This window comes from Mustela nigripes, chromosome 2, assembly GCF_022355385.1.
Source record: "Mustela nigripes isolate SB6536 chromosome 2, MUSNIG.SB6536, whole genome shotgun sequence".
NCBI classification, from domain to species: Eukaryota; Metazoa; Chordata; class Mammalia; order Carnivora; family Mustelidae; genus Mustela; species Mustela nigripes.
Window position 1 is genome coordinate 216464426 of NC_081558.1, and position 21692 is coordinate 216486117.

Consider the following 21692-nt stretch of genomic DNA (forward strand, 5'->3'; position numbering starts at 1 on the left):
ACCTGAAGCAAGACAAGGCAAGCTGTCTGCTGGCCCGGCCTGGGTCGGGGGGGTGGCCCTCAGCTGCATCTGGTGGGCCGGGCACACGCGTGCATTCAGCTGGGCACCATCTGGGGCACGTTCTATGGGAACCTCCAGCTGGAGCCAAATCAGAAGGCACACGGACCAGAAAGTGCTGAGAATTAAGAAACAGGACAACTCAATTTTCTTTAAAAGATTTTATTCATTTATTTTAGAGGAAGAGAACAAGCGTGCATGCGCCTGCGGTTCCAGGGGCCAGGGACGGGGGGGGCAGAGAGAATCCTACACAAGACTCACCGCTGAGCACAGAGCCCGACACGGGGCTCGATCTCATGGCGCCGAGATCACGACAGGAGCCAAAATCAAGAGTCGGAGGCTTACAACGGAGGGAGCCACCCAAAAGCCCCATGATGACCAGACTTTTTAAATCCGTAAACGAGCCAGGGGCGCCTGGCTGGCTCAGTCCGTGGAGCGTGTGACTCTCGATCTCAGAGTTTCAAGTTCAAGCCGCACGCTGAGCACAGAGATCGCTTAAAAATAAAATCTTTTAAACTAAATGAACTGGAACATACCCAAGGAATCTCCCCAAAATGTAAAACACACAAAAACGAAGAACGAACGGAAAATGGGAAGCAAGCACAGCTGAAGAGGTGTGTGGGGAAGCCTGGGCCTCGTTCCCCGCCCCCAGCAGGCCCGCAGGCGGAACCAGACACCCCCAACAGCGCATGTGGCCATCACGGTGGGAGCTCAGACTGACCGACCGAGAAACCTCTGCATCAGCCGGGGGCCGCTGGGTACGGACTAGTTAGCTACCAGCAGGGTTCCCGGGAACACGGCTCCCTCACCTTTCGGAGAGCCTCATTCCAGAAGTGTCGGCAGGGTTTCGGGACCAGGAGACCACTCCTGCCCCAAACGGGTGCAGCCCCGGGGACGCTGCTGCGGCAGAAGCGGCCCGTGCTCCCTCCTTCTGCCCCCACCTGCCACCAGAGCCCAAGTCCACGTGTGCTGGGACAGGGGACACACCCGTGTGCGCCAACGGAGCGCGACCTATCGGCTGGCGCGATCACTGCTGTCGGCAGCGCTGGACTCGCAGAGGACATGGGCTGCGGCAAGTTGAACATGAGAAATGAGCTGAAAGCAGCAGCTGGGAGAAGGAATGAGGTTGGGGGGAAGGGCGCAGAGTAGGTCTCCGCCCCAATCGCTGGCCAGGAGAGTTCGGTCTCGGTCACGTGCACATGTGACCGTGACAAGAATCAAAGCAACTGAAAGCAACCACAGGAAAGACCACGACGGCCGTGGTCCCCCAACTCCATCCTTATCCTGACCAGCTGCCCAGCAGGCCTCAGATGGGCAGGCATATCGGAGTCTCCCCATCAGGTGCCAGTGACCTGCGTCACACACCCTCCAGCTCTGGCCCGGGGACCCGGGGAGCCCTCCCAACCTGACCCCGTTTCCAAGGCACCTGCCCGTGGGGAGCACAATGAATGTTTAGTGAGAAACAATGCCAACACGAACACAGAGGACTAGGATTTGTTCCATTTCTTAAAAAATGAACCAGTTTGCTTTAAAACTACACAGATTTAAAAGGGATTTTAAAGAAGCATCGACAAAGTCGTCCATGAGAGCGAGATCATAAATACCTCGGACTCGGCCAGCCATTTGGCATCCGTGCAACTGGGCCGCTCTGCTGCTGGAGCCGACACAGACGGAGACCGCACCGAACGAGCAGGCCGGCTGTGTCCCAGTAAAATGTTATTTAAGGAAGCTGGAATCCGAATTGCATATGATTTTCACACACCGTGAAATACTATTTTTCTTGTTTTCAACCACATAAACATGTAAAAGCCATTCTGAGCTCACAGGTCCTACAAAAACAGGCAGCAGCAAATTTCTTCTAAAACCCAAAATCCCAAAGCAGATTGTCTGTGAGAACAGTGCCTGCACCCCAGTGCAGTGCTAACGAGGTTCCTCCAGGGACCTCCGGCCCCAGGCCCCCCAGTCCTGTCCCAGGCATGAGCCCTCTGCTCCTTGAACAAAATACTCCTGCCCCTGTGGGAAGGGACCCCAAGCAGTTCCCACGCAGCACTGTCCCGGCATCAGCGGACGGAGCAAAGCAAGGCACTTGGGGAAAAGCTGAAGCGTTCCAGCTCCTGACACACAGAACCACCTGTTTCTAGTATCCCAAAAGCCCCCTCTTGGACACACACGAGTTTCCCGTAGCTGAGAGCAAGCCCTGGGAAGTGGCTAAAAGCTCAGTACACAAAGCAGCAGCCGCGTCCACAGAGCCCGACCACCCGAAAACGCTTCGTGTCAGGGGGGCCAGCATTTCAGTCACAAACTGTACACACATCAAAAGTGGTTTTGCTCAGTGTATTTGGAAATCAGTTCCACATGTGGCTGCTACACGTTTCCAGAAGCCGCAAAAAGCTCATTTTTATTGATCGGTGATTAGAATCAGCGGATACCCTCGGTCTGTGTGTCGCGTGCGCAGAGCTCACGGGGAAATCACACACATGTGTGACAGCCTCGACCATTTCCCTGGAGAACGGTTCCTGCCGGGGCTCCTGGGTCCTCACACAGCAGCCGAGTCTGTGCCCTGTGTTCCCAGGGAGCCCGCAACACGGCAGCAGCTGTGCTCCCTGAGCGGGCACCACGCGGGCACACAACACAGGTGCCGACGGAGGGCCGGGGTCCTCCACCCCGCGAGGCCAGCGGCCCCTGTGCCGGGCAGCGGGGGCACCATCGAGAGGAAGACACGGGGGCAGAATGTCCATCGCGCTACTGCAAACACGTCTGATGCGTGGACCCCGTGGAGGCAAACGCATCTGGCGTCCCGGGAAGAAGGCCACATCGCCACGGCCGCACTGCGGGTAAGCGGCCGACAGGAAGCAACAGCGCTGCAGGGCACCGGCGCTGCTCGTAGTCTCTCCAGAAGGGAGAGACACACCGCGGCACAGCTTCCCTTCAGCCAGGGGGGCCCGAGACTCCAGGCAGGGGAGCCTCGGCACAGCGGCAGAACATTCTAGAGCCCAGGACACCCTCCAGTTCGGGACGGCCCACGTGTGCCGAGCTGGTGCAGAGCGGACTGCCACCTAGCGTGGGTCGGGAACGACGCCGCCCCTTTGCTTCCCAGCGGAGCCGCCGGCAGGGCAGGGGCGCGCCGAGCCGGGGCGGCTAGGACGAGCACCTCAGGGACGCCTCCTCCGGCTTCATCTTCTTGGCCTGCCCGTTGGGCCCCGGGGGCGGGTTCTGCCGCCGCTTCTGCAGCCTCTCCTCCTTCTTCCTCAGGTAGGCGGTCACGTTGTCAAAGGTGGCCTTGTAGAGACCACTGAAGCCCGCGTCCATGCCAGACACGCCTGTAGGGGAGGTACGAGAACACACGGCGGGTGGGACCGGGGAGACCTGTGCCGGCGAGGCCCCGCCTCAGTGGGACTGACCCGGGGCTCGGCCTGGGCTGGCAGCCCCTGCTCCAAGGCACCCCCGTGGGGCCCGTCTCCTGGAGGCCGCACCAGCTGGACTCAAAAGCTGGGTCACTGCTGGGAGACGAGGCACGAGGGCTGCCACCATGCTGTCAGCCGCCCCACGGGGACCCCTGTGCCGGGGACTGAGGGCAGCCTCCTGCCAGCAGCCAGTGAGGGACCAGGATGCCGCCAACCTCCACTCGGGTGCCCGGCATCAGATCCACCCCCGGGGACGTGGTCCTCATGGGCGGGCACCGGGACCACCAAGCCTCAGGCCCCGCACACGCCGCGAGACAGGAAGGGGTGTTTCACCCGCCGAGTGTGGGTCACTCCCCGCACAGCAACATAGCAGGTGCAGACTGACCTAAGTATCGCGCTTTGGGGGCATAAAGACCACAGACCAGCCCCACGGGGTGGACCTCACCCTGGCCACAAACTCCACAGGGACCATCAGCAATGTCCACGCTTGTGCCCTGCACAGTGACCTCCCCGCTCACGGCGCCTCCCGACCCTTCCTGTGACTTTCCGGCCCCGCCGCCCTGCCGACCCCAGGCTCCCTCCCCTCGCACCGTCCCCCACCCCTGCACAGTGAGCAGAAGGGCGGCTCTACCTGCAGAAGCTCAGGGGAGGGAATCCCACCCCAGGCCGACCCGCCCGGTGAGCCACAGCAGGACGCCCTGGCCCCAGGCCCCAGCAGGGGGGCGGCACGTGCCCGCGGGAAGCAGGCTCGCTCGTGTCCCCCACGCAGTCCCAACACAGGTCCACTCGACAGTGTTGCCGAAGCAAACGCGCACCGGGCTGGGGAGGACGCAGCCCTGTCACTGCCCTGGGACTTTCACCCTAAAAGCAGGGATGGAAGCTACCCTGGGACCCAACACCAACAAATCCCACGGGAACACCTTCCACGAGACGTTTAGATCACTGCTACTGGTCAACAGAAACAGACTTTACGTCTGCAGCGCTCGAGTTCGGAGAACTCTGCCTTCTCCCTGGGGACTAATGTGAAAGACGTCTTCTAGGCAGTAAGTCCTTTACTCAAATGAAAGCATCTGGCTCCCAACGCTGGGCGGCCAGTCATCCTTCTGACAGTCGCTCTAGGCCTCTGCCCAAGAAAAGCATCACGGGGACATCGGGGGCTCAGTAACTGAGCACCTGCCTTCAGATCAGGTCGTGATCCCAGGATTCTGGGACCGAGCCCGCGCTGGGCTCCCTGCTCAGAGGGGGGGGAGCCTGCTTCTCCCTCTCCCACTCCCTCTGCTAGTGGTCCCTCTCTTGCTGTGTCTCTGTCAAATAAATATATAAACTCTTAAAAATAAAAAAACACATTGCTGGGTCTCTGGAGGCTTGTTACTACAGGTTCCCCTTCCTCTATGAAAACAAACGGAGGGAAATCAAGGCACCTGGTGGCTCAGCTGGCTGGGCCTCTGCCCTCAGCCCGGGCCATGGTCCTGGGGTCCTGGGCTTGAGCCCCGAGCCAGGCTCCCTGCTCAGAGGGGAGCCTGCTTCTCCCTCTCCCCCTGCCTCCCTGCTCATGCTCTATGCGCCTACTCACCCACACGCTCCAATAAATACAATTTCTTGAGAAAATAAAAGAAACGGAGCGAGGTCTCACCGTTCTGATACTCTCAGACAGGACTATGGGAGGGCAGCATGCGGGGCTCACCACGGGCTTCTGCTGACCAGGACACATGGCTCCGATCGCCCGGCCACTCTCCCCACAGACTATGGTCCCCCAAGGGAGATTTTCCCCACAATCTCTCCTCTTCCCTCGGCCTGGCGTTCCTACTAGGACCTGCCCTGGGCCCTAGACACCCATGGGCCAGTCCACTGATGGTCCCCACACCTGACTTTGTGGCTAGGAACCACATACTATGGCCGCTCAGAGCCAACAGTCAGGGCCCGTGAGCTGCCCTGCCACTCCGTCCAAAGGCCCACCAAGTACCGGCCCCTCCCAGGGCCCTCTCCCTGAAGGCAGAGAGGTGGGTGGTCCTCGAACCCTGACCCCAGCCCCCATGCAGCTCAATCATCCTGACGCGGACTGCCCGGGCACGGGCCAGCTCCTCGGTGCCCCTACCAGCCGCCAGCCTTCTGGACGAGGATACGGGCGCATGCCACACATCCTGGACCAGCAGCCACGGAGGTGGTTCCTGCTGTGTATGGTATTCTGTAAGCTGGCCCCATCCACGGCCAATTCTGGACATCAGCCCAGAAAGGAGGCCATGCCCACGCGCTCACCTTCCAACATGGCCCAGTTCCCCTGAAGATGGGCAGAGACCTTCTTTAAGGCGGTGTTTTCGGGAACAGCCTGAGAAGACAAACGGAAGACATTTACTGGAAAGATGCAGGACTGCCACCCCAGTGCAGCGCGCAGAGGCACAGACCTGCCGGCCGTGGTGCACGCGGCTGGGCCCTCGGAAGCACCAGGCAAAGCCGGCCAGACGTGCCGGCACAACAGACACAGCAGTCACCACACGGCGTCACGACACAGACCCACGATACGTGGGCTGCCAGCATCCCACACCCATGCTCGTCACTTGTGACCTTGTCTGAGGAGCCTGGCAGGTGACACACGCCGGCTAGTGGCATTCTGTTCGCCACTACTCTATAGATGAAAATACCCAAAGGGTTCAGGGGCATCTCCAAGGCCGCAGCCAAGCACGCTCTGGTAAGGGAGGGCCCGTCTGCACAGCGCTCTGGCGGGCGTTAGCAGGCCCCGCCCAGTGGCCTAGGAGACCCCGCACAGGCAGCAGACGGCCCGGCGTTACAGACGGGGGAGCCAGCTCAGAGAAGGGGTAAAGCTCACATGTGTCCCGGGGAGGAGAGGCTCACTCGGCCCACGGCCCACATGCCCTTCTCTGCTCCTGATTCCATGCCCCAGATACAAGGCCACCCTAAGCCTGCCCCACATCAAGGGCCTCCAGCCAAGTCCGACCAACTGCTCTCTTCTCCGCTAAAAAGACACGTGACCGGGACAAGCACAAGAAAAAACTATGCCCACGAGGAAGACTACCCCACAAAGAAACACCGCAGGCACCATGACACCAGATGAGCTGGCCAGGCACCCCTGCTCCCCGAATCCCCGTCACGAGTCCTCCAGCCACCACCACAAGGATGCACCCCCAGCACCAAGACATGATCAAGCTGGAGGCGGGCACAGCTGGCGCACCCCCACCTCAGCCACACAGGCAGCAGGGGCCCAACGCGTCTCACCTGCCACTGGCCGTCCACGGGCCTGCAGAGCACAAGGGGGGCCTCCCGGCAGTCTTGCAGGACCCACAGTCCCTGGCCCTCCTCAAAAGCAACGTCCCACACTCTGTGCTGGAAAGCCAGCTGCTGTCTGTAAGCCAGCTGCTGTCTGCGGGCGTCGAGCTGGAAGATGTAGACCACGGGAATGCTTTCCGCAAAGAGAGAGAGAAAAATGATCACAACTAGGACGGGGCCTGTGTGCGTACGACGGGACAACGGGCAGCAGCTCAGCACAGTGCCCAGATCACAAGACCCAGCTGCCACCCGCCGCCAGCATCCTGACTCAAAGCTCATGAGAGACTCGGCCAGAAACACTCAGCCGAGCCACTTCCCAGCCCATGAGCCCCAGGAAGTGAGGGGTAACAGAAGTCTAAGTCAGGGAGCTCGGGGTGAGCTGGTCCTGCTGTGACGGGGAACCAGTGCAGAACAAAGGAACAGGTCGTGGGGAAGGGGGCCGCTCCTCCTGCAGCAGCCCACGGCACGGGGCGCTGGGCCCAGGCCCCACCTGGCTCTAACCTGCAGCCCTGTTTCATTTATTCTATTTATTTATTTATTTGACAGAGATCACAAGTAGGCAGAGAGGCAGGCAGAGAGAGAGGAGGAAGCAGGCTCCCTGCTGAGCAGAGAGTCCGATACGGGACTCGATCCTAGGACCCTGGGATCATGGCCTGAGCCGAAGGCGGAGGCTTAACCCACTGAGCCCCCCGGCGCCCCTGCGGCCTTGTTTTAAAACAAAGCCCACTGCAGGCTTGCTGTGAGGACAAACGAGCTGAGTAGAAACACAGGGTGCCTACCCAGGGCAGGAGCAATGCTCTAGAACCCACCATGGGGGGCTGGGAGGGGCACGTGCTCCCAAAATCCTCCTCCGCGGCACCGGGAGCCCTAGCGCGGGTCCCACTGTGAGTAGCCCTCGGGTGGAGCTGACGAAGGTGGGACTTTATCATGCACCAAGCCCAGATGGAAGCCAGTGAATTTATTTATTTTTTTTTAAAAAGATTTTATTTATTCACTTGACAGAAATCACAAGTAGGCAGAGAGGCAGGCAGAAAAAGAGGGGAGGAAGCAGGCTCCCCACAGAGCAGAGAGCCCGATGCGTGGCTCGATCCCAGGACCCTGAGATCATGACCTGAGTCAAAGGCAGAGGCTTAACCCACTGAGCCACCCAGGAGCCCCAAGGCCAGTGGCTCAGTTCCACCCTAAGGAAAGGAACCCACGTCCGTCTGGCGGTGGCCATCCTCCCGGAGTAGAACTCACCGCGGAGACAAGCTTTATGAACAAAAGTGTGTGAAGCCTCCCCATGAAGGAGACGGCCCACAGGGCCACAGCAGCGACCCGCGTGCTCCCTCCTACGGCAGGCGTGCGGGCCCCAGAGCAAGGCCGTCCGCGCGAGTGCACCCACCAGTCACACAGCAGCGCCACGCAGCTCTCCTGGCCCCAGTACGCGATCCTGGACGCCGCGGACCTCTGCAAGGAAAGGAGCAACGTGAGCACATGGTCACCTGTCAGGGACCCGAATCGGGACTGTTCTGTTCACACTGAGATCAGACACAGCAAGAGCTTGACAGGTGCCACTACAGTCAAGGAAGGAAAACAATGGAACAGTCCAGGAACTTTCTGGAAATCAGAAGAAAGGCTCAGCAGCCACCCCGTTCCACAACTGCAATGTGCCACGGCGGATGGCAGAGGCCTCTCTTTCTGTAGCTCCGGCCTTCCCTCGACGTCTCCGAAGCCAGCTGGTCAAGGACGGGGAGGAAAGGAGAGGACAATGAACCCAGGGGACCACTAACAGGACACAATCGTGTGTACAAGGTCCACGCACCCTGGAGAAGTGGGAGTAGAGGCCTGGTGTTCACCAAGCCCAGTCGGAGGGGCAGGGCCATAGCCCAGGGGCTCCCAGGAAGGAAGTGAGAAGCCAAGAGACGGGGCCATCCACAGCTCATGCAGGCCACGTGTCCCGGGCCCGAGGTCAGAAACCTGCAGGTTCGTGGTCCTCTCTGCCGCACGCTCCCCGCCATTCGCCTCTCAAAGAGACTAAAGTCAACCTCACCATCCGAGCCCACCAAGAGCTTAACTGAGACGGGAAAGTGATAAAGTTACCAGAACAAATCAGGCGTCCTTGCGCCACGGGCGGGGAGTGGGGGGAGCACCAGGGCCACAGACGCCCAAGCAGGAGGCACCATGAGTGGGCAGCCAGAGCAGCAGGGTCCGCTGACCTGGGGACCCAGGCACCACTTGGCTGGGTGGCCACAGGGCCAGGGTCCTCGAGGCTCTGGCCCGCGGTCAGGCCTGGCCTGCCCACTTCTGAGGCCAAGTGAGGGCGGCGGCTGCAGAGCAGTCTCAGGGAGCAGAAAGAAAGCAGCCAACCCGAACAAGGCAGACAAGCCCCTCAACTCCGGCCAAGCCTCCTGCGGGCGGGCAGGGGCCACACGGGGGCTCCAGAGAAAAGGCCAAAGTCCCTGATGACAGCAGGACCCTGGTCATCAAGAAACCAAGACGGCCGGCTCTGCGGGCCTAGAGAGCCACGGATGCGGCATGCTCCCTCCCCGCAGGCCCAGAGGGGCCTCTAGGAAAAGGGGTGGGGTCACCCCCCCCCCCCGTGACCAGCCTGGACCTCCGCCGTGCAGGGCACCAGAGAGCAGGGTGTCCATGACGACAGAATGCAAAGCACCTCAAAAGGCAGCCCGTTCTCCCCCAAAGATCTCTCACAAAGCCCCAGGAGACCTGACCCAGGGATACACTGGCCAGTGGGGTCCCAGGGATGAGGGGGTGGTCATGAGGTTAGTCCACGGCAGACAAGGAGGGACGGACGCAGGAAGGGTGCCCAGCTCCCTGACAGGCTCTGCTCAGGCACCACAGTCTGTCCCGTTTCCGAGCAGCACCGGTGGAGACGCTTCTGTCCGGGCGCGTGCACACGCAGTAAGGGCAGAGCAGAGCTACTTGCCGCTTACGGGATGCGCGCCTTCGGAATCTGAAGTCCACGATCTCTCCCAATCTGAAGGTGTCTGTGTTGACAGCAAGGAAACGTCTCCAACACCAACGTGGGCTTGTTCCCAGGACCCCAGGGACTGGAGAGGCGCCCTACAAGCCACGATCACCCCGAGCCAGAAGCAGGACGTTACCTTGTCACCCCACGGCTCCGCCGGTTCCCGCAGGCTGGTCAGGTGACAGCAGTGCAGCTCTCGGCCACTTTGGTACTCCCAGAGCCTCAGGGTGCAGTCCTGCACACAACACGGACAGGTCAGCCTGCGCACGGAGGGGCAGGACTGCCTCCAAGGACGGGGGCTCCCAACAGGGGCCGGGTCACCGCCCCGTGGCTCCCAGGTCACACGGTCTGCTGCGTGAGATGACTGTGCGGCCGCACCAATCCTCACCAGAACGCCCGTGCCCACCCGCGACAGCAGGGCCAAGAGACACGAGACAAGCTGCTGGTCACACGCAGAACGTCAAAAACTGCAGCCGCTGTACTCACGCCAGGAGGATACACACGTGCGCGCACACACACACACGGACGCTTCAAGGGTCAGGCATTCGCACAGGAGACACGTGGGCAGGGCTGCTGAGCAGGACAGCTGTCCCACATCCCCGTTTGGGAGCGAGTGGAAACCCGTGAGCCTGTCCACTGGGGAAGACGAGGAAACAGGCATGTGTACGGAAAGCCTCACCGCTCCAAAAACAGGCACGAACGCTGGAGGGCACGAACGCTGGAGGGCACGAACGCTGGAGAGCGCGCATATTAACAATGGCTCATCACAGATCTCACCAGGACAGGCCACGGGGCCAATCAGGACACACCGGGAAGGAGGCAGAGCCGAGCGGCTCAGCCACTTGGCCAGTACCTCGGGGCCCCGTGCACCAGAGCCCATTGCGGACCACGGGTGCACACAAGCCCACACGCACCTGAAGCCCAGATTCTGAGCAAACCAAGGAGATGGCACCGCGCACGCAGAGTTCCCAAATCCGGAAGAAAAGGAAGAACAGCGAGTCCCCCGGAGCATCCGAGCTAGGGACATGGGGTCGGGCGGGAGCACGAGTACCCACCGGGAAGGGAAGCGGCAGACAAGCACGCCTGCCCCGACACCCCTCTGCAGGGACGGGAAAGCGTGTTCCCAAAGCACGAAGACTCGAGGACAGAAGAGTGATGACACAGGGAATCCTGAGGCCGCTGGGAGCAGAAGAAGGCAGGCCCTGGCAGCAGGAGGCCGCGACACAGCACATGGGCCCAGCAGGCCCTCGGCAGCACGGCCACCCAGTGGGGGAGCAGTCAGAGCGCCCGGACCCCCCACCCCTGCGGCTGACAGAGCTACAGGCTCACTACCAGGGAGCGAGAGACCACCATCTCAGGAATGCCAGATCCATGCCAAGGGACACCACTGGTCCTCCCCAGTCACGTCCCGGAGCACAGGGACAGGCCTGATGCCCAGAAAGGCGAAGACTGGGCCAAGTAACCACCAGAAAAGGGCTGACCTAGATGGCCCATGGGCGCCTGACTCCAACACCGTAGGCCCCCGGATGCAGTCTCCACCATGCCAGCCAGTGCCCTGTCCCCATCAAACGTGGACAGATGCGACCCCCGGACATCCGCAGGAAACCTCCACCACGAAAGGCGGACAGCACACAGGGGGAAGGAAACACACATGTGAGCTCAGGGAGAGCAAAGGTCCTGCAGTCGGGACCGACGACCAGGGCACTGTAAGAGGACACTCTGAGGACAAGAAAAGGCTCCTGACGGTTACCGCGAACAGCACAATGGAATCCCCATAGGACACGGCGAAACAGAACTGAGGAGAAGTCCCAGAAGCAGAAGCAGAGCACGAGAGAAAAGAAAAGAAAACAAACCAGACAACCAACGTAGCCCAACATCCCACAACACAGACTGGGGGAGAAGTGCTCAGTGACGACACTCCTGGGAACCAGGACCTTGAACCGCAGGGCCGCTGACTGAGGGAGCCGGTGTGCAGAGCCCCGCCCCCGTCATCCCCAACTCAGAGCCCGGGGCAAGAGGGCCCTGAAAACATCCAGAGAAGGAGAAACAGATCCTGCAGCAAGAACCCACTCGGAACGGCCGCAGACTGCTCAAGCCCAAGAGCGGAGGAGGCCGAGCACAGACAGCGACCAGAGAGGCCACCAAACCCCAGGGAGGAGCTCTCACCTTGGGTTCGAGGGTTGGGGCTTAAGGGCACTTCCAGGACCCAGGACAGCAGCCGCACGACGCCCCGTCCCTCCCCCTTCAGAGGCACTGCTCCAGACACAGCAGGACAGACAGACACAGAGAGGATCAACAGGAACAGGGGAGGTGCAGCCCACCAGGAAAGAAAGGGACGATGGGCAAGACAGCGTCCCCACCACGGAGCCGGCGGGAGAGCTGCGGGAAACACGTGCTCGTTTCTCCACCGCTCTCTGGATTCGCAGGGCCGTTACAAGGCTGCGGGGCCCATGGCACAGCTTGCAGGGGCGCCAGGCCATCTTCCGCTGCCGGCCGAATGCAGAATTCCACTTGCCAGGTACAGGTGCTTCCACCGGAAACGAACAGTGCGCTCTGCGGGTGCGGGCCCACGGCGGGCAGTGCGCCCCCCGCCCCGCCGCTGCCTGAGCGCCAGCCCTGCTGCGTCTTCAAACAGGATCACGAGCAGAACACCCGAGCTGGCCAAAGTGGTGCCAAGATCGAAGGTGTCTGTTCTACTTTTCTGGGCGCTTAAATATTTTTTTAATCGTAAAAAGGACTTCAAGGATTAGGTACAGCAAAATCCACAAAACCTGCCGCCTCTGGGGGCTCCAGCCACACGCACTCTCCGGTCTGCTGTCGGCAGACGGCACACGGGACGGCAGACACTGCAGGAACACAGGCGTGGGGAGGGAACAGAGCACAGACACGCAGTGGCCGGCCGCCTGCAGCGGGCCAGGGAGGCCAGGGTGCCCACCCAGAAACCCCAACTCTCAGGAGGTCTGGGAGCATTCTGTGCACCTCCCTACCCCCGCTGCCAGACACCGGAGTCCCATAAAATGGGAAAGGGCAGGAAAAACAAGAGGAGGGACAGGCCAGGAGAGACACCATCAGTAACTCAAAACCTTCGCTTTGGCCAAAGCTACTGCTTAACAATCCTTTTAAAGATTAGTCTTTAGGCCCAAGTCTCTGATCACTGAACCATCGACACTTCAGGGTCAACTGCCAGGACACATAAGTTTTCACTACCAATCAGAGCCCCCACCAAGGCCAGGGGCCCTGCCCAAGGGCCAGGCTGAAGAGCGGCACGGAAGCCAGGTCCCCGGGACGCAGAAGGGTCTTCCCAGCAACTGCCAGAACAGAGCTCATGATGCTGGTACGGATGGGACAGCTCCGAGAACACATTCCTCACACCCCACTGCAGTGTGTGTCTGTGACACACACACACACACACACACACACACACGCCCCTCAACAGGAGGCCCTGAGAAGGAGCCAGCCACAGTCCACTCCAAAACTCGGAAAACAAGCCCCATCTAGTGGCCAGCCACCGAGGGAAAGCACTGACCGGGAAACAGAAGAGCTCGTGGTGGGCAGGCCGGTGCTCCGCAGGGCTCCCCTGCTGAAAGACGCCCGCAGGTGCACACAGCTGAATGAAACACTTACCCCGGAGGAGGACAGCAGCAGCTCGGGGTGGTCGGGCACCACGAGGATGCGGCTCACGAACCTACAGTGGAGAGAGAGGCGAAAAGGGAACCCAGCTCCAGGCCGCTGCTGTGGTACTGCTCGGCCCACCGGTCACCTCAGAGAAGCCGCCCCCCTCCTAAACCCGACCCCCAACAAAAACGGCCGTGGCTCCCACATGAAGCTAGACAGCACTGAGCGAGCACGAGGACCACGCCGTGTCATTCTCCAGGCCCCAACAGCCGCGACAGCCCCAAAGCAGAAGCGGGCCCCTGCCACGCTGGTGGAAAGATCCCGGAGCATCTGTGTTGCTCACTCCAGCGGCCCTGCTCACACCCGAAACCTTCCCTGAAGGTCCGTGACAGCAGGGAGCCTCAGGACGGAGCAGGGACAAGCAGGACGGAGCAGGGACGGAGGACGAGCGGCGACAGTGGCCCGCGTACAGACTCAGACCTCCTGTCCTTCACCCCGGGGCAGCCCCGAACTCAGCGGACCCCAGAAGCCCCCCCCGAGTCTGCTGATTGTGAGCCAGCCTCTAGCCCTGCACGGGGGCCAGCCTTCCCTGCTTCTCCCCGGGGTAACGGGACCACTAGAGCACGGCTCCAGGCAAGGCCCGCGACCGGCTGGCCCAAGGACTCCCCTGACGCAGGGGCGGCCGTTCCAGAGCCCGTGAGTCACCTCGTGGACGGCCCCTGAGGCTCACAGGGCCTAAGTCTGGGTGCTGGGTTACTGGACAGCTGAATCAACACCCACATCCGCCGTCAGGAGCCACAAACCAGGCCACCAGCGACCTTCGCAGAGGTCACCTTACATTCCATTCAAATCCAAAGAATCAGAAGCAATCTCAGAATTAAATTAAGTCTCTCCAACGAGTTCCCCTGCCTCCCGTAATTAAACGTTAAACACTTCAGCAAACAAAACAAGGCCCCCCCCATCCACCCGCTGTAATTAGCCTCGTGCCCGAGAAGAGCAGTGCTCCTCAGAAATGCCTCCCTCGCAAGATGTCAAAATCCAATTACTGGAACAGCGCCCGCTTGCCAGGTCACAAAGGACGGACCAGACTCAGAGGCGATGGTAAGTCCCGCACCACTCAAATCATCGAAGTATGTTTCCCCCGAGCACGCACCCCTCTCCTGGCTGCCTACCACCGCGGGCGCGGACAGATGTCTACACCAAGGAAGGAGCATCCTGGAAACAAGCCCTTGGCTGGAGGCCAACGCGTGACCACCGGTGAGTGCTTAGGGCGGGAGGCAGCGGGCTCGGGAGTGAAGGCCTCTCACACCGCGGGCTACGTTGGCTCCCGTGGGCAGCGCCACTACCACCGTGTGTGGCGACCACATCCTGGGCTCTGAGACCTCGGTGCCGACAAGGAAACCTCTCCCCGAAACACACGGGAAGGGAAGGGAGCAGGGGTCCTGACGGCCCCTGGGTGGAACCCCGCGCCCAACGGGGCCTCGCCGGGCAGTGCTGCGCATGCCAGGCTGTCCGTCTCCTGCGAGGCCCTGGCCAAAGAGCAGGTGGTCCCAGCTCCACCACCGGTGCCCAAGCCGAGCGGCCCACCCGCGCTCCGAGCCCGAGCTTCATCCTGGGGGACAGGAAGGGGACTCACTCTGCGTGCCCGAGGCAGAAGGACTCGATGCTGTGCGGCGCCGCGGCCCAACTGACCCGGATCTTCTCGTCCCGGTCGGCGGTGAGGACGTAGCGGTCGTCGGGACTCACGGCCTGCACACGGGGTCAGAAAGAACAGACCTGCCGGTGAGGGAAGCCGCAGCTGGCCCGCCCACCCCGACCCCCGGAACCTGCCCCAGCTCTACACCGAGCCACGGCAGCGTCCAGATGCCCAACTCAGTGCGGCCCCTCCCTGTGCCTGCCGCACCCCCTCTCCTCCCTCCTTCAAGTGTCCCCATGGCCAGCCAGTCACCGAGTCCTGGGGGCTTTCCTTCAAGAACCCCTCTGTCACTGTCCCTGCTTCTCATGGGGTCCCACCCCAGCTCCCCCTCCCACCGGCTGCCCACGGCCTCGCTGGGCCTCTCCGGGAAACCGCTCCTGGCTCAGGGTTGGAAGGACACTCGGGTGAGGCCCATAAAGCTTGGGGACAAGCTTAGGCCTTGAGACGGTGACTGCCCTTCCCAAACACCTCTCCCTGGTCACCCAACCCGGCTGTCCCTTACATGCAGAAGTACCCAGCCACCTCCCAAGTGGCCCAGACAGCCTCAGCTTCCCGAACATCGCTCCCACAAAGCCCTGCCCACAGATCTGCGGAGCTGTCCCTGCTCCAGAGCCGGAACCCCGACAGCTGGGCTCACAGACCCGGCCTCACCCCCCCATCGGACGCCCTGCCCCTGCCCCCAGCGGGCTGCAGCAGGTTTAACTAGGCCCATCCCACGTACCACATCCAGCAACATCGACAGGTGCCCAAGCTCAAGTTTGCCACATCCCTGTGGGTCGGACACCGAAAAGGAATACACGTCCCCAGACTTGTCGGCCACCAAAAGCTTCTCCTCCGAGGCCGTGAAGGTCAAGGCCGTGCATCTCCTCACCACGGTCCTGGAAGGCAACAGATGCCCGCCGTTGGCCTGCACAGGTCGGCACGAGTGTCGACCAACAGACCTGCAGGCTGGTCCTGCTGCTGGCGGGTCAGCTCCACGCCACGTCGCCCCTTCCAGTCACCACAGGTGATGCCAAAAACGTAAATTAATTAAGAGAACAGCAACAAAGCCAATGATTTGGGCCAATTTAACTTTGGAACATCTTTGCTTTTGTGATAGCAGAATCCAGGTGGGGAACGCCTCAGGTGTCCAGCAAAAAATCATCTCATCCCACATTTGCACTGTTTGAAGACTGTCATAATAAAATGTGCGGAGAATTCCCCTTTATTTGCCCTTTGACCCCAGCACCACTGCTGTGCGTTCCAGGGAAGACCGTCAGCTTCACAAACACCCAACGTGCTCTGATCACACCCAGAAGCGCGCACCACGCGGGGCCTCCTACCCTTACAGCTTCCTGGCCAGGACCACCCAGTCCATGCCCCAGCCCAGGGGAAGGGGAGGGCAGCCGGGCAGGAATCCCACGTGCTGCTCGTGCACACGCACCTGGCGGCAGGCGTGGCATTCGCGGTCCCTCTCTGCGGGGACGACTCCGGAGGAGGGCAAGCAACCCCGAAAGGAACGCACCGCTGGCGGGGGGCCATGTCCGGTTAACACACTCCTAAATTCAAACACTTGGGCCAGAGTCACCAGATCAGTCACATGTGCCAGTTGCTTCCATACTGCACCAGCCTAAGAAACAAAGTCACGGCCCCTGCCACACACACGGCCACCGCTCCGCTCTCTGGGTCTCACTACTGGCGGCGCAGGGGCCGCACGGCTTCAGGCGCTCACACAGTCCACCTCTTCTCCCCTGGCGTCTCCACAGGGCAATAAGCCTGAACTTCTCACCCGACAGCAGATGCCACGTGTGACCCCGCTTCACACACCAACACCAACCTGTCTACACCGCCTACGTCTGCAGCTCTGCTTCAGAAAGCGGGGTCTCTGCCCTCCTCTGTCCCCAGAGGGTGTGGAAGGGGACTCACCTTCCAACAGAGCCCAGTGTCCATGCACATGGGGCCCCCCGGCTCCCCACTGCTGGAGCCCCACACGTCCCTTGAAATAGAAACCAAAGCTAGAAGAACCCACGTGTCCAGCACGAGGACCGAAGACCACCCATGTTCTCACGAGGACCGAAGACCGCCCATGTTCTCGGGAGCAGAGCGACGGAGGACGGGAAACCCAGGGCAGAGGGCTCGCAGCCGTGTCCCGGGCGCCCCGCCCCCCCCGCAGCGGAACCTGCTCCCGCATCTCCCTGAGCGGGGGACAGCGGACCGAAGGACGAGGAGCCACCAGTGCAGAAGGACGGCCTGGGCCAGGCCCACAGCAGGATGCGGCACGCACTCGCCCCAGCAACCCGCCCCAGCTCCCTCCAGTATCTTAGCCCTTTGTCCTCAGCCGGAAAGGGGGGTGGGGGCGTTCATCTTCTCAGGCCAAGTCAGTCCTCCGGGGGATTCCAGGACACTGCACGGAGCAGGTGGGGGTGAGGACCTGAGGAGTCGGGTCGCAGGTGTGGCCGGGTACATGAGACCAGACAGCAGAGGGGCTGGCCACTTTGCGCCATCAGAAGACATGGGCCTCACCATTCGTCAGGATCTCTGCACTCCCCCTTCCCTCCAGAGTCACGGGGTTCACAGCCCAGCGTTCCCATCCTCACGCCCCTCGGGGCCAGCCTGACCCTCTCTCCTCTGCCACCTCCAAGCGGATCGCCACTGGTCAGGTAGCTAACTGAGCCCTGAAATCCCCCACACTTAGCGCCCACTCAAGCCCCCCTCCAGAGAGCCACACTTGTTCCACGGACTGAGTGTGTGGCCTGCCAGGCCCCGCCGGGCACTGAGGACACCCAGCTCCCCGACCCCACACACCTCCAGCAGCCAAGCAGCTTCGGGAGAACCACCTCACTTCCCAGGGCTCTGCCCTTCTGCACGCTGGAGCATTTCAGTACAGGCAATTTTCTGAAATGCTGTGATTTGCTACGTGACATTTTTCACTAACACACACACATCACAGCGGAAAATATCACGCCAGCCCAAGTATCCTATCTTTAACTCAGAAGACCTGGCCTCAGTTCTGGACCTTTGTCATTGTAAACAGAAACGTTAAACCAAACGCTGCTACCCACCATTTCCATCTGGGCTTTTCCTTAAAACCCCGCGTGATTGATATTAAAGCCGCCAGACAGCGAGCTGTGAGCAATTTCCGGTCCCATGTGGATCTCGGGGGCCGGGACACCTGCACCGCTGAACAGAGCATCAGCTGCGTGGAGAGCAGCTGTTTATCTGAGCAAGGATCCGTCTGTGTGTGCCCCTGACCAAGCGTTAACAGACACCAGACCAGGCAGTGCGGACCTTACACTGAAGTCAACATACACCCACAGGACAAGGCGACCTGAGAAATGCAGCCCCTTGACCCGTGAATCTGGCCCGACCCCTCCGTCCAGCGGCTGACGCAGACAGGATGGGAGCTGCTGGGGTCCCGCAAGCCGTGTCTGCACGCACCAGACCCCCACAGGCAACACAAGAGGCCCTGCACACCCAGCACAGAGGTCTCCGATACAAAGCTGGTCTGCTGATGTCAACGTAAAAACCAATTATGGGAGAAGAAACCAGGCGCCGACCGCTGCTTGCCCTCCCTGAGCGTTCCTAGATCTCCAAGCGAAGTCGCCGACACACCACCTTCCAAAGACAAAACAAAAACACAGCATCTTCCCCTCAAACACCCATGGGCCACAGCGCGGAGGGAACTGGACGGATACACACAGGGCTCTGTGCCTGGACACCCATCCTGGGCCTTACCCACCACAGACCCTGCCCTGCGTTCCCCAACAGCCTGACAGGCACAGGGACCCGCTGCCGGCCAAGAGAAGGCTTCCTCCCCTGCAGACCCTGCACCGTGCCAGGAGCCCTCGGGGAAGGGCCAGAGCCCCGCCAGGAGCCCCGGGCCACCTGCCCTTTAGTCAAGGTGCAAGCCCCACGACAGGAGGCAGGGGCGAGTTGGCGGGCTGTGTGGGCGGCCACTGGCCCCAAATGCAGGATGAAACGCTACCCCTAAGCGGCGTGCACACACCACACACACCGCCACCTGCACATGCGCTTTTACTCTCCTCCTAGAGAGTGAGTGAGGAAGCTCTCCGCAGTGCAGCTGTGAGCCAGCTACAAAGCGGACTCCTTTAACCTCGGCAGTTAGGCAGTTCAAACACTATGACCTGCGCGTGTTTCTCTCTTCCTCTCCAGGGACAGCTAAGCTCTGCGGGAGGCCAAGGATGCCCGCTGACTCTGCTCCACGTGGGTATTTCTGTCCCATAACGCCAGCCCTCACCCACGAGAGGAAATAAAGAACTTACTATCGGGACACTGTCGGAGCAAGAGAAGTGCACACCTGCCCCAAACCTGCCCCAGCACCCCCCACCTGCTCTAAGGCTGCCGACTTTCTTCATCTCTGCCAGCACAAGGCTGGAGCACCCTGGAAAGCAGGATGCCACGGTGGCCAGGGACACTGACTGGACCTAGAGGGACCAGGGGCAGGGCCCGGTCTGCTCTCTGAGCTGACGGACTGGGATCAGCGTCCCGACACCCGCCAGGCGTGTGGGTGAGAACGCCCCCGCCCCTGCAGAGGGCTGTTTCAAGGACTCAGGCGGTCAGCACACGTAAGGCAACGACAACAGGGCCTGGCACACGGCCGAGACTGCATGTGAGCCGCTCGTTCGCTACATCACGGTCACTACTGCTGTGGACATGCAAGTGTAAGCTGTGCGTTCAACATGGTAATGAGTCACGTGAGCATTTCATACCTGACACTCAGACATTGCCATGGTTTTGTACGGAAAAGAATCAGACGCTTACTGTCATCAGTTAAAGCAAAATAGCCGCCAGACTTGGAGAAGGCGGCCGCCAGGATCGTGTCACTCCCCTTCTCCATGGGCTGCCCGTCCTCCCTGAGGAAAAGAGGAGAAGGACCATTAGGGCTTCCCTGAGTGAACAGGGCCGCACTCCTTCAGGCTGGCCCTGTGCGTTTATGACACGAGCAGAGCCAGAGAACGGCATGAGGTCCAGGGAGCCAGAACACAAACGCGTATTAAGCAGACGAGGGGAGGCTCAGAACAGCCGTAATTTTTAAGGAATAAATCTGGTTAAACAGAAGACTCTCTCAGCACACACACACCGGAATCCAAAGAGCTGAGCCAGAAAGTCCGTCAGAGATCACACGACCCACGCCCTCACGGCCAAGAACAAATCAAAGACCAGAGTCAAGAATTATTTCACGTTAAAAAAAACTGAGCCTTTAAGGCCATTCTACGAAAAAGGCACCATACAAAATTATCGCACTGTGCTTGCCTTATCTTCCAATTAACTACAGCTAACTTCAACACACAGCAAGTTCCACTGCACTATTTCGAAACGTCCACAGGAGTTTATTACAGACAGAAACTGGAGGTCTTGAGAACAAAACTACTATTCTTCAGGCCAAATTTAAACTTAGCTCCGCATTTTCATCCTGTGGTCCTACTTGGTTCATCCACAGGGCAGTGTACACAGAAACGAAGAATTCGGTGCCAAGGCAACTTACTCAGTGCGACAATTTACCTCTCGGGCTACCCCGTCCCACTTAGTCCGAGCACGATCAGGCCTTACACGTCTGCTCCATCATCTCACCCTTTATTCTCCTGTGACTTCTTCTCCGCAGGACTGCAATCGTACATGAAGGGGACGTCATCGTCACTAAGAGAAAACAGAAAGATTTTACACAGAGAACTTTATGAGTAAAATTGTGAGGTTTTTTCCCTCTGGAGCACCAACATTCTCATACCCGATAAAGTAAGGGTCTTATCCACGGCAAGAAATTGTCCGGGTACAGTGCTGCAGAGAAACGCTACGGAGCTTTACCTGCTTCATCTTTTCAGGTGGGCCATACACAACTGGCACCGATCCGTACCCAAAAATCGGTTTCGCAAAACAAATGGGGACAAACCTCAACAGGAAGTAACAGATTATTCTTTCACACCCTAGAAAATCAATGCAGGACGGTTCGTGTTTTTCGCGAAGATTCTTGCATCCAAATTTAACGCAGCCACCGCTTAAAAATGTCTCACGTACCCAAGAAAGCCCGTGGCTGGCAAGCACCTGCCAGCGCGGGACACCCTAAGCGCTGGCGAGCTCACGCGCGTGCTCTAATAAAAACAAATCTTTAAAAAAAAAAAAAAAACCGGGGGATTTGGTGCACTTGTTAAGTATCAAGCGTCCTGTCGAGTGTGAAACCGCGTGTCCCGGGGGCACGAGGCACCGCGCGCCTCTGCACATCCCCGGAACACACCGCACGTCGGAGAGTGAGTTTTCGGGGAAAACTAAGAGAGCTGGGCCTCCGGCTTCGAGCCCAGGGGCCGCGTCCGGGCGGAGGAGGAGGAGGAGGAAGAGGAGGAGGAGGCGGACGCTGCCCGGGACAGGGCTCCGGGATCCGCACCGACGGAGCCCCGGGCCGGGCGGGAGACGAGCCTGAGCCGGGAGCGGCCGCACCGGGAGGAGAAGCGCCGGGGCCCGAGGAGAAGGCGCGGCCGGCGGGCGAGGGCGGCGAGTCCACGGCCCGAGGGCGGGAGGGGCGGCCGGCGCCCGCACTCAGGCCGCCTTCCCCCGCGCCCGCCGGCAAGGCCCGCCGCCCGCCCCGAGACCCCGCGCCGGCCCGCGCCGCCCCGTGACCCGCCCCGGCCCGCGCCGCCCCGTGACCGGCCCCCGCCCCGCGCCGCCCCGTGACCCGCCC

General features: G+C 60.7%; 1 protein-coding gene across 4 annotated transcripts in view; it reads right to left on the minus strand.

Moving 5' to 3' along the window:
- Positions 1-2377: 2377 nt before the first annotated feature.
- Positions 2378-21692, minus strand: part of WDR4 (WD repeat domain 4) — a 19960-nt gene continuing 645 nt past the window's right edge. Inside the window, exons 1-11 of one of the 4 annotated variants that reach the window (XM_059392421.1) lie at positions 20748-21554; positions 20594-20659; positions 19732-19875; positions 15744-15900; positions 14963-15075; positions 13336-13396; positions 9848-9946; positions 8128-8192; positions 6693-6876; positions 5718-5787; positions 2378-3377 (exon numbers count right to left, since the gene is read on the minus strand). In XM_059392421.1, coding sequence (XP_059248404.1) covers positions 3196-3377; positions 5718-5787; positions 6693-6876; positions 8128-8192; positions 9848-9946; positions 13336-13396; positions 14963-15075; positions 15744-15900; positions 19732-19875; positions 20594-20640 — 1122 coding nt within the window. In that variant the 5' untranslated portion in view covers positions 20641-20659; positions 20748-21554 and the 3' untranslated portion in view covers positions 2378-3195. Of the gene's footprint in view, positions 3378-5717; positions 5788-6692; positions 6877-8127; positions 8193-9847; positions 9947-13335; positions 13397-14962; positions 15076-15743; positions 15901-19731; positions 19876-20593; positions 20660-20747; positions 21555-21692 lie in introns of those variants that run through there. The other 3 variants (XM_059392420.1, XM_059392422.1, XM_059392423.1) reach the window with 3 other exon arrangements.